General features: G+C 38.9%; 1 protein-coding gene across 1 annotated transcript in view; it reads left to right on the forward strand.

Annotated features, from left to right (window-relative positions):
- OVOL2 (ovo like zinc finger 2) overlaps positions 1-13,615 on the forward strand; it is a 41,707-nt gene that overhangs the window by 2,778 nt on the left and 25,314 nt on the right. Inside the window, exon 3 of the mRNA XM_074209378.1 lies at positions 11,418-11,607. Within this exon, the coding sequence (XP_074065479.1) occupies positions 11,418-11,607 (190 nt within the window). The remainder of the gene's footprint in view (positions 1-11,417; positions 11,608-13,615) is intronic.

Raw genomic sequence — 13,615 nt, forward strand, 5'->3', positions numbered from 1 at the left:
GGTCAACACATTAAACCGCATAAGAGCAAAGGTTTGGAGGATTGGAGAGAGTGTGAAGGGAATGATGATTAGTTCATTTTGGTTGAAGCAAATTAATAGAGGGTAGGAGGCTGGTATACCACCCAAAGAGTAGGGTGGTAATAGTTTGAGGAGGACCTTGAATGCCAGGAAAAGGAGTTGGAACTTTATTTGGTGGGACAGAGAACTACAGAAAGGTAATGAATAAAGATGATTGATATGATCTGGTTATAAGAAATATAAACCTAGAGGTTATGGAAACCTAGTTGAGGGGGGGAAGAGAGTTGGGATTATTTGTTTGGAAGCCATTCTAGTACAAACAGATGGTAAAGAGTATACCTCATTAACCCCATTGCCTTGCAAAAACCAAAAAAAAAAAGTATACCTCTATTGGACTGGTGACAGAAGGAAAAGAGGAGACAAATTTGAGAAATACGGTGGAGCATTTGGATAAGAAAAGAGAAAAAGGGAAGGGGGAAAAAGAATTTTAAAAAGAATTGGTTTCAATATGGGAGTCCCCAAAAATGATGTTGTCACTGTCAGGAATAATGGGGTCAGACAGAGAAGGAGGAGCTAGTTTAGGGGGAAGATAATAAGTTTGATCTGAAATGACTTGGATTTAAGATTTGCAAATTATCTGGCTTCACGCTCCAGAAAAGAAGTAGCATATATATTTATAACGTTTAAAATAGGTTTATATTTTTTAGTCCAAGAAATGGCTGTCCCAACAGTGTCAGACTTAGCTTTTTTTTTTTTTAACAAAATTGTTGCAGAAGCAGAAGGGCTCTTTTGATGTTGTTGTTGTTGTTGGGGGAGGGGGTACTTTTTTTTCCCTCTGGAAAAAAACCATCATTACTGAAGCAATTTGATTAGCTCTGACTTCCCAAGCATATTCACTGGGATATCAAAATCATCTCACAGTCTTTGTGTTATAAGGGCAGTTGACCCTTTAGGTCCAAGATAAACCATTGACTTTTTACAGAATTCTCCATAGGGAGAAATCTTTGTTTTTTTTAGTACAGTTTTATAGCTCTACCTTCCCTTAAGTAACATAAGAGAAAAATATCAGAAACCTGTTTAGCCAGGTGTTTAAAAAATTCCATTTTAGGTGTTTGGATTGAGAATACTAATTTATGGTGGGAGCAGGCATTGTATTGATAACAGGACGGCAGCTTGTTTTTTTCATTATTGGATGGCCTATCTCTGAGGATTCTTTTTTCCACATCATAAAATGTTGTAGACTTTTGTATCAATGATACTTTTGTTATCTTTTGATTGAAGAAAAATACATGATACCAAAAAACTACCATGTTATCTCAGAAAGTTTTAAGTGAATTTGCATTTCATTAGTCAAAATATTTACACACATTTGAAAGTAGTATATGTAGGAGGCATTATTTATTCACTCTGCTAGAAGTATGTTTGCTTATCTCTTGTACTGAATCAAATTGCCTATTTTATTTGTGACAGTTCAGTAGGCTAGAGAGATCTGGCCTGTCTTGAAGTCCTGGGTTCTAACAGGCTTCCAACCTTAGTCTGGCTTTACAATTCTAAGACAAGTAACTTTAGTGCCTGAAGACCTCCCAAGTCTCTAAGAGGTATTGCTAATTTGCATCAAGACCAAAAGAAAATCTAGAAGACTGGTTGATCTGAATTTGGAGTCACTGAGTCCTAGCAACAACTTCCCTCCCTCCCCACCTCTTTTCTGATCATACCCCCCCCAGTCAGATTTGGTTTAGAATTATTTTTGAGCTAGATGAAATCTTACAAATTCATTTAATATGGCCAGCACTAGAACAAAAATTTCTACACTCTTAAGAACTTACGTAATACATCACAGATCTCATCCTTTGAACAAACTACAAACTTCTCTGTAGCCTACCATCCCTACTTGATGTTCCTTTCTCATTCAAACTTGGAAAATTTTGCTTCACTCATCTCTTCTTTGTACTCCTTAGTCCTCTGTCCTGTGGCCTGTAAATTTATCACTCAGATTACTTTCCATAGTGATTTCTTAGTGGATAGTACACTGGCCTTGGAGTTAGGAGAACAGGAGTTTGAATCCAGCCTCAGACAATTGATTATCACTAGCTGTATGAACTTGGGCAAGTCTCTTACCCCTGCCTAGCATCCAGAGCCATCTCCAGTCAAATCCAATTCACATGGGTCTCTTAGAGTCATGGTCTTCTTGGAAAATGAAGGACAAACATTATTAACTGCCTGATTGAATAACCTTCTCTCAGTCCTCATCCTGCTTGACCCTCTCTGCAGCATATGAAGTTACTGACTGTCATCTTCCCCTGAATATTATCTATCCTCTGCTGGGTTTTTGTGACACTTCATCTTCCTCTCAGATCTTTTGGTCTGAGTCTTCTTTGCAGATTCTTCATCTCTGCCACACCCACTAACTGGGATGATGCCCTAAGGCTCCCATTTCTCTGTCCCTTGAGGACCACCTCCTATAGTTTATGTTCCACTATTCAATCTAAGTAGATGACTTCTTGATCTATGCTATCCCTGTTCTACCTTCCAAGTTCCAGCCCTTGTATTGCTATTTGTTTCTGGCATCATTTAGGCCCTTAGGTATCTCAATCCTTCCCCCTAAAACCTTCCCTTAAATTTTACTGTTAACTCTCTGGAGCATCACTATCCTAGAACTAGGTATGATTCTTGACTCTGCTCAGTCCTTCACCCTACAATATCCTTTCCTTTTCTAGGTCTTGTTTTTCCTCCCCACCACATCTTTCTATGTAGGGCTTCCCTTAAATAGATTTTGACCAGATAAATTAGAGATACTCAGAAGGGAAGACTTCTTGGAAAAAGGTGGAACTTGACAAAAACCAGGAAAGGAGAGAGTCAGAGATGAAATGGAAACTAATTATTTTGAAATATCAGTTGTCAAAGTATTTTTAAAATTATTTCACTGACCCCAGATTACAAACCTTTTCTCTAGTTGTATTTACAGTACCCTGGTCAGGTTCTGCCATGCTGAAAAGGAATTGTCTGCTTTTTGATGACTGTAGCTAACTGAGAAACTGGCCAACTATGAGAAACTGATGGTCTCTATAAGATTTGACCCAGCTCCAAAATTCTGTGATCCCAGAGAAGGCTTTTCTGGGTTACAGACCCTTTTGACAATCCAGTAAAGTATATGAATCCCTTCTTAAAATGTTTTTAAAATTATAAAAGAAAATATACTAGTCTATAAAAGAAATTAATTACATTGAAATAAAGTCTATAAACGGGAAGCCTGAAATCATGCACATTCTAGAAGCAGGTCAAATAACTTTGAAATAATAATAAGCATAAAAGATTTTGAGATAAAATAATGGTTATGATAGTGTGTTGTCTTGGAAGAGATACAAAATCCAAGTATTTAGTCTATGGAAGTTTACTATAGTAAAAAGATTGCAGTTGTGGAATAGTGGATTGAAGATCAGCTTGGAAGTCAGGAAGATCTGAGATCAAATCCTCTGTGCTGTGACCCACGCTGGTGGGTCTCTACTTCTTCCAGGCAACTTCCATAAGACTATACTGGAAGTTACCCTATACTGATGGAAGGGGGTGGGGCAGGAGGACTTACCTGCCAAATATAAGGAAAGGATTTGGAAATAGTCACATAGCACTGTTGCCAAACCTTTTAAAATGGTTTCCTATAAATGTGTAAGACCCTATAAGTACTGATATATCTTATTAACTAGGTAGGTGGAGGGAAGGCAATTAAATGTTAAAAGGCTTTGCCAAATTGATCAAAAGTAAAGATAAAACCCCTCTGATGAAATTAAATCAGTCCTCTTGTATCAACAAGTGAATAACTAATGTGGGACACTGGGTTATAGAAGATACGATGATTTAAAGGTTGAGTTCTATAACATCCCTTAAGTGGTAAAAGATCCATAATAGCAAAGGGAGAATTTGGGTGGGGGAGGAACTGTGGACCTTAATTTAGCAGTCTACAAAACTTACAGACCTCTTTCTCAGGGGAAAAAAAGTGTTCAATTTTTTTTTTTAACATTTTTAGAATTATATTGAAACACAGTTATCAAAACAGTTATCAAGCTAAATAAAAAAATCAACCATCATTCTCCCTGGGTTAAGAACCCCAGGACCAGGTCTAAGTTTTCTTCCTGTTGTATCACAGACTTTAGAACTAATGGGATACCCCCTGTGACACTCCCAGCCCCCAGGTATGTGTAGCATCTTTCTGACTCCAGACCCTGACCTCTATCCTCTGTGCCACCTGGCTGACCTCTTGCAGAAGGATGTTTCATTGTACCCTGAGTAGGTAAAGAATCTTAAGATGTTGCATAGAAGGAGCTCCATAATCCTAAGGGGAAGGGAATGTTCACCTAAGGAAAAATATTTTAGCATGTTTTAAACCCCCAGCCTTATTGCCCTTCCCCCAAAAAAGGAAAAGAAGACCTAGTCCTATTCCATTCCTCAGGTGACTGAAAAGAGTCTCAAAGAGATATAAATTGTACACCCTCTGGAAATAGGCCCATTAATTTAATTAGCTTATCTGGTGGAAGGGTCATTAATTAAAAAAAAAAGGAAAAAAGATAGTGGGCTTTTTTTTTAATTTGTATTTTTGGTCAGTTCTTAGGGAAGCTTTGAAGTAAAATGCCAGTTTGTGTGTTGAGATCCCTTTTCTGGCTGCTATTGTTACTCTAGACCAGGTAAGACAATAGTACATTTGTTTATGCTACAGAGATTCTGTTTGTGAGAAGAGCAAGCAAGAAACTTAGCATGTTTTTAAAATGAAAACTGAGAATCTGTAGCAAACTGGACAGTCTGCAAGAAAACTTTTAAGTCCTTGGGGCTTTTTTCAACTAACTGCTCATCTTTTATGTTTTCTCTCCCAGGATCTTGAGAGACTTGGTCCCATTGGACTGTCTCTGTTTTTTACCCTCAGGACAGCGTGTCCTTTTCACTTAATCTTTGAGACAACACTATAGTCAGGATCAGATGCTCTGGGGTTCAAACCTGGCCCTGGCCAATTCTCACTCCGGTGACCTTGGCCTATGATGGTAATGGTAACTCACAGAAGGGAGCACCTCTCAGAGTTCCCTTTCTCAGGGCCTGTGAAAGTATCATTATCCCAATTTTACAGATGAGGAAATTGTCCAGGACCTCAAAGGGCCAAAAAGTGAACGCGAAACCCAGCTTTTCTGACTCCACCCAAACTTTTACTACTCTGACTGCCTTTCAAGTAACTGAAAAACTCTGAAGCCTCATTTTCCTTCTCTGTAATGAGAGGTGGAAGTACTTGACGCCTTCTGTTGACACCTTTGCTCTATGATAAAAGTTTGTAAAGGCTGTGTCTTCAATAACTGGCAGTATATTCCACTGAAATCTAGTCCTGGACTGAGATGTGTTCACCTGAAAAAGGTCTAAGGTTCACAGGAAGCTGTAGTTGGATGGTGGGAAGATAAGATTAACCTAAACAGGTGAAAAATGTGAGTTCATGTGCTAAAGGAAGGAAGGTAGACCCTAGGAAGTGAAGGACTGTTTGTTCTCTACCTCTTTTGTAAGAGGGGGAAAAAAAGCAGCGTAAGATTCAATTCCAACATCATTTACTAAGTGAGTGAGTTACTATGGTAGGCTTAGGGGGTACAAAGACAAAATAACCACCAGTACTTTAGAAAGATTGAGTATGTTTGGAAAGAATTTCAAAAGCAACTTAGACTTAATTACCTTTGAGGTTTAAAAAATATTTTAAAAATTTGTTTTATGTTTTTTCCTTTTGTTCTGATTCTTTCACAAACATGACTAATATCAATATATATTTAACATGTATAACATATTTCAGATAACTGGCTGTCAAGGGAAGGGGGAGAAAAATGAGGAACTCAAAGGTAATTAAGTCTAAGTTGCTTTTGAAGCAAATTAAAAACCTTATTAAAAATTGAATGTGGGGGTAGCTAGATGGCACAGTGGATAGAGCACCAGCCCTGGAGTCAGGAGTACCTGGGTTCAAATCCGGTCTCAGACACTTAATAATTACCTAGCTGTGTGGCCTTGGGCAAGCCACTTAACCCCATTGCCTTGCAAAAATCTTTAAAAAAGAATGGAATGTGGAAATTTGTGGAAAAAAATAAATTTAAAAAAAAGAAAAAATGAAATGATCTCAGGGAGGTTGGTGAGAGTGTTTTCAATATACTTTGTTAATATCACTGACCTTTTAGAAAAAATTATAATAAATAGATTAATAGATTTTTTCATTTTATTAAATAAACATATATTAAAGTCAGTTTTGTTCCAGGAGCTAAAAATGAAGCTAAAAAAGCTAAAAATGAAGTTAATACATTATAATAAATGGATAAATCTGATGGTGGGATTAGGACCCTAATCTGAATATAGAGATATGGGATGATAGGGTGGGTAAACTAGGAAAAATGAAATTTTGGGGGGTGGAGAATTGGATAGTTATTAGTCAGTCTTCTTCCAAAACCACCTATAAAAAAGTTGCTTAGTTAATACAAAGCTCTATATAGTTTAGTGATTTGTTATACCTTCTTTATCCACTTTCTGAAATGGGAATAATTCTACTTGCCCACTTTCAGCAGCCTGAGAAATCTGTAGAGCTTTCAGGTGTTTGCGGAGGAATAAATGCAGAAGTTCAATCTTTATCCTAGAAAGGAGAGGAAAGGTCACACTTTGTAAATGGGAATACATGGTCATTGTTTCTCCTCTGTTGGAGGCTGTTATCTTTCCTGATGCTGATTATATACTGGCATTCTAAAGGGCCTTTGCTCTCTTGGCTGTAATTTCCCTCCAGCTTTTTACACTTTTCCTACTGTGGGAATGTTATTTTCTTTAGGCTTTTTTGTTCTTTTTTTGATCTGACCGATTTTTGATCTGAAAAAGTGTGATTATAAAGAGAAAGAAACTACATTTCTTGAGTTGTTTAAAATGAGGATTTACAAAAATGAGGAACATATACTTAAAGTATTGGGTTTTCCCAGGTGACAGTGAACTTCTTTAGATTTTGAATGGTGAAAACTGAGAATTTTGACTCTTTGGACTCTTTCTCCACCTTGAAGATCTCATCAGTTTGCTGTAGTATCTATGCTGGTTTCCAGTTGACCCACTTATTTTATTGAATTATCTGGATGGGTCTGGCATTGTTCTCTCATTTTAGATCACCTCTGGTCTACTCTTCATCCTTTATCCTATACAGTTTTAATCTGTCCATAAATCACAAAATCTAAGGGTAGTAAGGACTCAAGAGATCTTCCAGGCAGTACATGTACTCTCTCACATACCTCTCTCTCTCTCTCATACACACACACATACACACACACATGCATAAACGTACACAGACTCATACGCATGCATACGCACACACATTAAGGACCCTCCCTGCAAACTACCTGACCAAGTCTATGTGGCCTTCCTTTGAAGACTTCCAGTGAGGTCATTTCCTGGGCATTCTCCAGCTTCTCAAATGTCCTACCGAAAATTCAGTTCAGAACTAAATACCACATTCCAGACTCCGACCGGGCCAGAGTACGAAACTCGCACTTTCCTTGCCCTGGACACTGCTTCTCTAAATGTAGTTTATAAATCCCAGTTGTCCTTTGTGGCTACCATCTTGCGTTGTGGATTCCTAATGAGTTTGCAAGTCATTGACCCCCCCAACTAACTCATTATCTGGCTGTGTCTCTGCCTGTCTGGTGTCTTCTGAGGAAGTTTCAGAGAAGACTCAACTTAGTGGAGATTTTTCTCTGGTTTTCTTGTCCATTGCAGTGAGGCTGTTTGCACAGCCTTGTGCTGGCTACAGCAACTGCCTATACAGATTTTATTTTGATTTTGTTTTTTTGGCACATTCCTTTACATCTCATATTACTGTTCTAGAAATCAATAATTTATTTCAAGACATCAATCAACTGGCCCTAACTCTTTGCTTGGTGCTGTGGCTAGTCCTGGACACATACAAGCAACCTCTCACCTCTTGGGGCACACTGTAGTTAACTGAGAATTAAATTCCACAGACCCCATTTCTCCCATAATACCTTTTCCATTAAAAAATAAATAAAAACTTTTCAGTACAACAATTGGAACTAGCAGTTCTGTATTTTATCATTTGTTAAAGATTGACTGGAAGGGTACGTGTTTGAATTTCAGTCACTTGGAGCAAATAGTGTCCATTGTGTTTGACCTGAATTCTGTTGCCTCCTAGTGTTTTCATTTGCATTATTGTGACATGCTGGGGTATTTCCTCTACTTTTTTTTACTCAGTGCAGATCAGTTTTATTAGATTGCTTGTCTACTCTATTTCCTATTCCATTCTTGTAGACTCCCCATAGGCTACAGAATGAATGAATGATTGAATGAAAGCAAATTTATTGAGGCTTGTCATTTGCCAAGCACTTTTGTTCTGAGCCTGGAGGTTACTTAAGCTAAAGCTTAAAAAAAAAACCCCAACTTTCCCTCAAGAAGCTTATGTTCTAATAAGAGGAGAGAATACAAATGAGGGACAGGGTGCTTTGATCTAGGAACTTACAAGGATGGTGAAGAAGCCAAAAGTGATTGTGTATTTTCCTAAGATATGGATTCTTTAACAATATAGCAAAATGGATAGAGTTCCAGGAATATGCAAGAGCTGGGTTCTGATCATGCCTCTGACATCACATGACTCTAGGAAGTTTTTTAACTTTTCTGAACCTCAGGCAATTCTCTCAGATTATAGTTAGCCATTGAGAGGGAATGGATCCTCTTTTCTCTTTGTGAAAAAGAACTTGGCCAGGATAGGGAAAGTGTAGGATTTGGGTATAGTAGGGTCCTAGGTGGAGACCTTTCACAAGTAACTTGATAGCCATTCATTTGGCTGGTCAATCAAAAAACTAACAATGTTTATTAAATGCTCATCATGTGCCAACCATTGCAATAAGAATGCATTTACTAAATATCTTTTATGTATATAGCTCATCACACTAAAAGCACTAGGAAAGAAAAGCAAAGTAAATGTAATACATATGGGAAAAAGATAAGTGCAAAAGGGAAATACAAAATACTATGAGAAGGGCAGCTATATTGATATTAGGCACTTGTGACCCTGGACAAGTCCCTTAACCCTAATTGTTAGGTTAGATTTGAACTTAATCTTAAATGAGGTTTATAGCATTAAAAAGATGGAATGATATCCCTTCAGCATTGAGTAACAGTGGAGAGGAAAAAGTCCGATGGTTCCAGGTTTACCTTACAGTGTACTTTCTTGTACTCCACACACTGCTTGGCCAAAATGGATTTTCCCCCATTGGAGGTTGGCCTTATTCATTAAACAGTGGGGAACCATGAACGGTTTTTGATGTAAAGTTTCTGGAGGGATGCATTTTTATGGAGGATTAAATTGGAAATAGTATATTTCCAATAAGATGCATTACAGATTGTATTAAAATCATCCTGAGATCTCTGGATTAGATTGGCAGCAGTGGGGATACATGGTAGGCTGTCTGTGGTGTTAAGATTGGCGATCTTTGAAGATCAGTAAATGATGTGGAAGCAGGAGAAGAATCAGATGTTGTTGAGGTCTCCGTTTTAGTCTTGGACATAGAGTTTGAGGGGAAAGGTGTTGAATTTAAGGTACTGATTAGAGAACTGGTATTTACTGAACATCTGTTCTTTGCCAGGACTGGATTAAGCACCATTGTGGATACAGAGAAATATAACATACAGTTCTGTCTTCAAGGTATTTATAAGCTTACAATCTAGTTGCAAAAATGAGACAGTTGTGAAGCCCTTAGGCTGACGGCAGTATGACACACCAGATAATCAGGTGCTAATTTGGGTGGTACAGATTGGAAGGGTTTCCAGCTAAGAGGAGGCCAAGATCTGTTTTGAAAAACTATCCTGTACAAAATGGTCAAGTAAGTCTGAGGCTGAATTAGAACCTTCCTGACGCCAGACCCGGCCACCTATCCACTGAGCTACCCAGCCACCCTTAGACCTATCCAAAAGTACAATCCATTGCCTCAGGAGATAGTAGGTTCCTTCTCATTGGAAATCTTCAAGAAGCCAAATGTCTTCCTTCCTCTCAAGTGTGTTGCTGTAGGGTTGTTTTTTTTCCAATATGGATTGAGCTCCATTGATATTCCTTCCAAATCTGAGATTTTATGATATAGTGTGTGGGGTGGGTTGTTGGGAAAGGCTTCATGGAGGTGGATGTAGGGAGAAGAGTTTGAGTTGCCTCTTGAAGGATGGGCACAATTTATATAAAGGAGAGGAGGAGGCATTTCAGATTGGGGACATGGTAATACCAGCATAAGACACAGTCCTCCTGTTGCTGAGACAGTCACAGTTATTTGTATGAAAATAATTTTTCTGACAGTCATCTTTTCTGGTATAGTGGAAGAACAATTTATCTGCAGTCATTCTGGGCTCTAACTCTTACTAGCTTGAGCAAGTTTTTTTATTTCTTTGGGTCTTTTTCATTATCTGACTAAGATTTCTTCCAGTTCTGGCCTTCCATGATCACAGAGATTGAATCATACAGTCTCATCCAGTAAATTAAAAAAACCATGGAAACAGTGGTTATCATTAAATGGGTTGCTTTTTGGATCCTTAGGGTCTGGTGTTTTTTTTTTTTTGTTTTTTGTTTTTTAGGTTTTTGCAAGGCAAATGGGGTTAAGTAGCTTGCCCAAGGTTACACAGCTAGGTAATTATTAAGTGTCTGAGACCGGATTTGAACCCAGGTACTCCTGACTCCAAGGCCGGTGCTTCATCCACTGTGCCACCTAGCCACCCTTGGTTTTGTTTTAAATCACATAGGAGAGCCTCAATTTTAACCCCTTAACCCCTGTGATTCTGTAAGGACAGGAGTATAATACTTTCCTATGGTTGAATTTGGTCAAGTCACTTGACCCCTCCAGACCTTAGTTTCTTCATTTGTAATTCACCTCACAAGTTCCTCCCAATGCCAGACCTGGAATCCCATGATTTTCCCCTGCCCCTGTTCTGGTTTTCAGACTCACTTTTAAGATGAGGAAAAACAGAATACAAATAATTTACGCCTTCCTCATTCCCATTTGGATTCTGATGCAACATGAAGCATTTGCCTTGTATTTTTAGATAGTGGAAACCACATGCAGTCAAAGCTAAAGGCTTATTTTAGGCAGAACATGCTTCGAAGTAAGCCCCTGCCTACACTTCCTCCATGTTATCAAGTTTTTTATCAAGTTTTTTGGGAGAACTTGAAAAGACAATAGAGTGTAAGTTCCTTGAGGGAAGAGACTTATTCTTTTTTCTTTTTTTTTTAATGTCTATCTCCAGCTCCTACCACAGTGCATACAGTAGGAGCTTACTGGATATTTGTTGAATCCCTCCCTCCCTCCCCCACTTCCCTCTTTTCTAATCAGTTTTTGCTTTTCTGCTCACTTGGTTTCTTTTCTGCCTCCCAGTTCACCACAGGGACCTGTAATGAAGCTACGTTATATAGTTGTGAGCTGTGTGGCAAAGGCTTCCGTCTCCAGCGAATGCTCAACAGGCACCTCAAGTGCCACAACCAGGTGAAACGACACCTGTGCACCTTCTGTGGCAAAGGCTTCAATGATACTTTTGATCTGAAAAGACACGTCCGGACTCACACAGGTAAGGAAGTGTTTGGTGCTGGTGATGTGGAATTATCTCTGGAGTCTGAGGGCTAACTGGTTCTGCCAAGCCAGAAGGGCTTTATTCTGGCCCTGGTGGTGGACTCGATAGGGTCTATCCTCAGACGACCAGTCTGGCCAAGGGCAGGCACTCATCCACGGGTGATTCTTGTTTTGGCCACTGCAGCTCTTTAAAGACTTCCTTCTACTAAGGTCCTGAAGTCTACTGGCCTGCTTTGGTGGAGGAGCTGCCCACCGCAGTGAAAAATCATTAGACTAGTAAAGAAAAAAGTTTAGGTGATTCAGGGGCTTCTTATGGAAGATCTGTGTTCCTTTTGTTTGAAAATTGTATTAATGTCCTTGTTTTATGCTGCAGTCCTTTTCCAATATGCTTCTTCTGGTCCATTGAACTTGCCTAATACTAATGGGAAAAAACCCTTATAGTTTAACAAAACTGTTAACATAGCAGCCAGGTCTATTGCATTCATTACATTCTGTATTACCTTTTGACTAAGATGGGGAATTGGGTTTCATCATTGGTACTCTAGGGCCAAGATTACTCCCTGAATTTAGACTGCCTTTCACGGCTGTTTTCTTTTTTCTTTTTATTTTCAGTTCCAAATTCCCTCCCCTCCCCTCCCCTCTCTACCTTCTGCCCCACTCATTGAGAAAGCAAGAAATTTGATATCTAATACAATGATACAGTGTTATTTTTAGTTCTTGTATAGATTGTTCACCTGATGATTCCTCCCTTCCCCCCCCCCCACTTTGGGCTGTTTAATACAGATCTTCACATTTTTAAATTTCTCAGTCATCATTTCTTAGAATCTTGCTCTTTTTTCCAGCTCCTAATGTCTATTGGAAAGAACATGTTTGGAGAATTGTGTAGTGGGTAGAGAGTCAGAAAAACCAATTGAAATCTAGCCTTAGATACTGATCCTAGACAAGTTACTTCATTTCTGTCTACCTAAGTTTCCTGAACTGTAAATTGGGGATGATAATAATATCACCTGCCCCACAGAGTTGTTAGGAGGAGCAAATGAACCCTTTGTAAAGAACTTGGTTTATTCCCCCTCCTCTTCCTCTCCCATCCCTCAGTGTGGAAGAAAGAGCACTGCATTTGAAATTAGGAGGTTTTGGTTTTTATTGCAAGTTCTGCAACTCAGCAGCTATATGATCCGAGTCTTGTTTTCCTCATCTATAAAACGGGGATCATAAGACTTGTTCTCTGTCTCACAGTTATATTGTGGGGACATTTGGATAAGGATGAAGAACCGGACAAATCCAAGTTACTGTTAATTATTCCATGTTCCTCTATCTTCTTTGACTACTAAGATGTAGTTCTCAATGGCACTGTTCCCACTGATATTTTATACAACTTTCCTGGGAAATGAGCCTAGTTCTAAATGGCACTCTGTTCCTGTTGAAAGGACAAAAACAGAAGAAGGGAGATCTGAGTTCTGTTGGAGATTCTGCCCCAGCCTCCCACTCTGACCCAGGATACCCTGATTTAGCTCCTTATCCCTTGGGCTCCTCATTTAGAAAAAAAGGCATAACATTGTCCTTGTCTTCTAACCTGGCGGTGGTGGTGGTTTGTTATTCAGTTCGGTCCAATTCTTCCTGACCCCATTTGGGATTTTCTTGGCAAAGCCATTGCAGTGGTTTGTCATTTCCTTCTCCAGCTCATTCTGTAGATCATAGAATCTGGGTAATATAGTGAAAGCTCTCTGCTCAGTACTGATATCATCTGAAGACACCCCCCCATCTTTGCTCTTCTCCATTTGGTAGGCTTCGGTCATAATTTTCTTGTCTTTCAATGGATGTAATGAAAGTAAGTTTTTTCTATAGTTGTCATTACATCATCAGAGTGAACAGAGGAAACTTGATAAAAGTGGATAGTGGACCCGAAGAGCCCAGGTTTGAATACTGCCTAAAATATCAGCTGTCTGGGTGATTGGCAAGACAAGTCACTTTACTGTTCTCGACCTTACTTTTCTCATCAGTGAAAT

Source organism: Macrotis lagotis, chromosome 1 (genome assembly GCF_037893015.1).
Source record: "Macrotis lagotis isolate mMagLag1 chromosome 1, bilby.v1.9.chrom.fasta, whole genome shotgun sequence".
NCBI classification, from domain to species: Eukaryota; Metazoa; Chordata; class Mammalia; order Peramelemorphia; family Peramelidae; genus Macrotis; species Macrotis lagotis.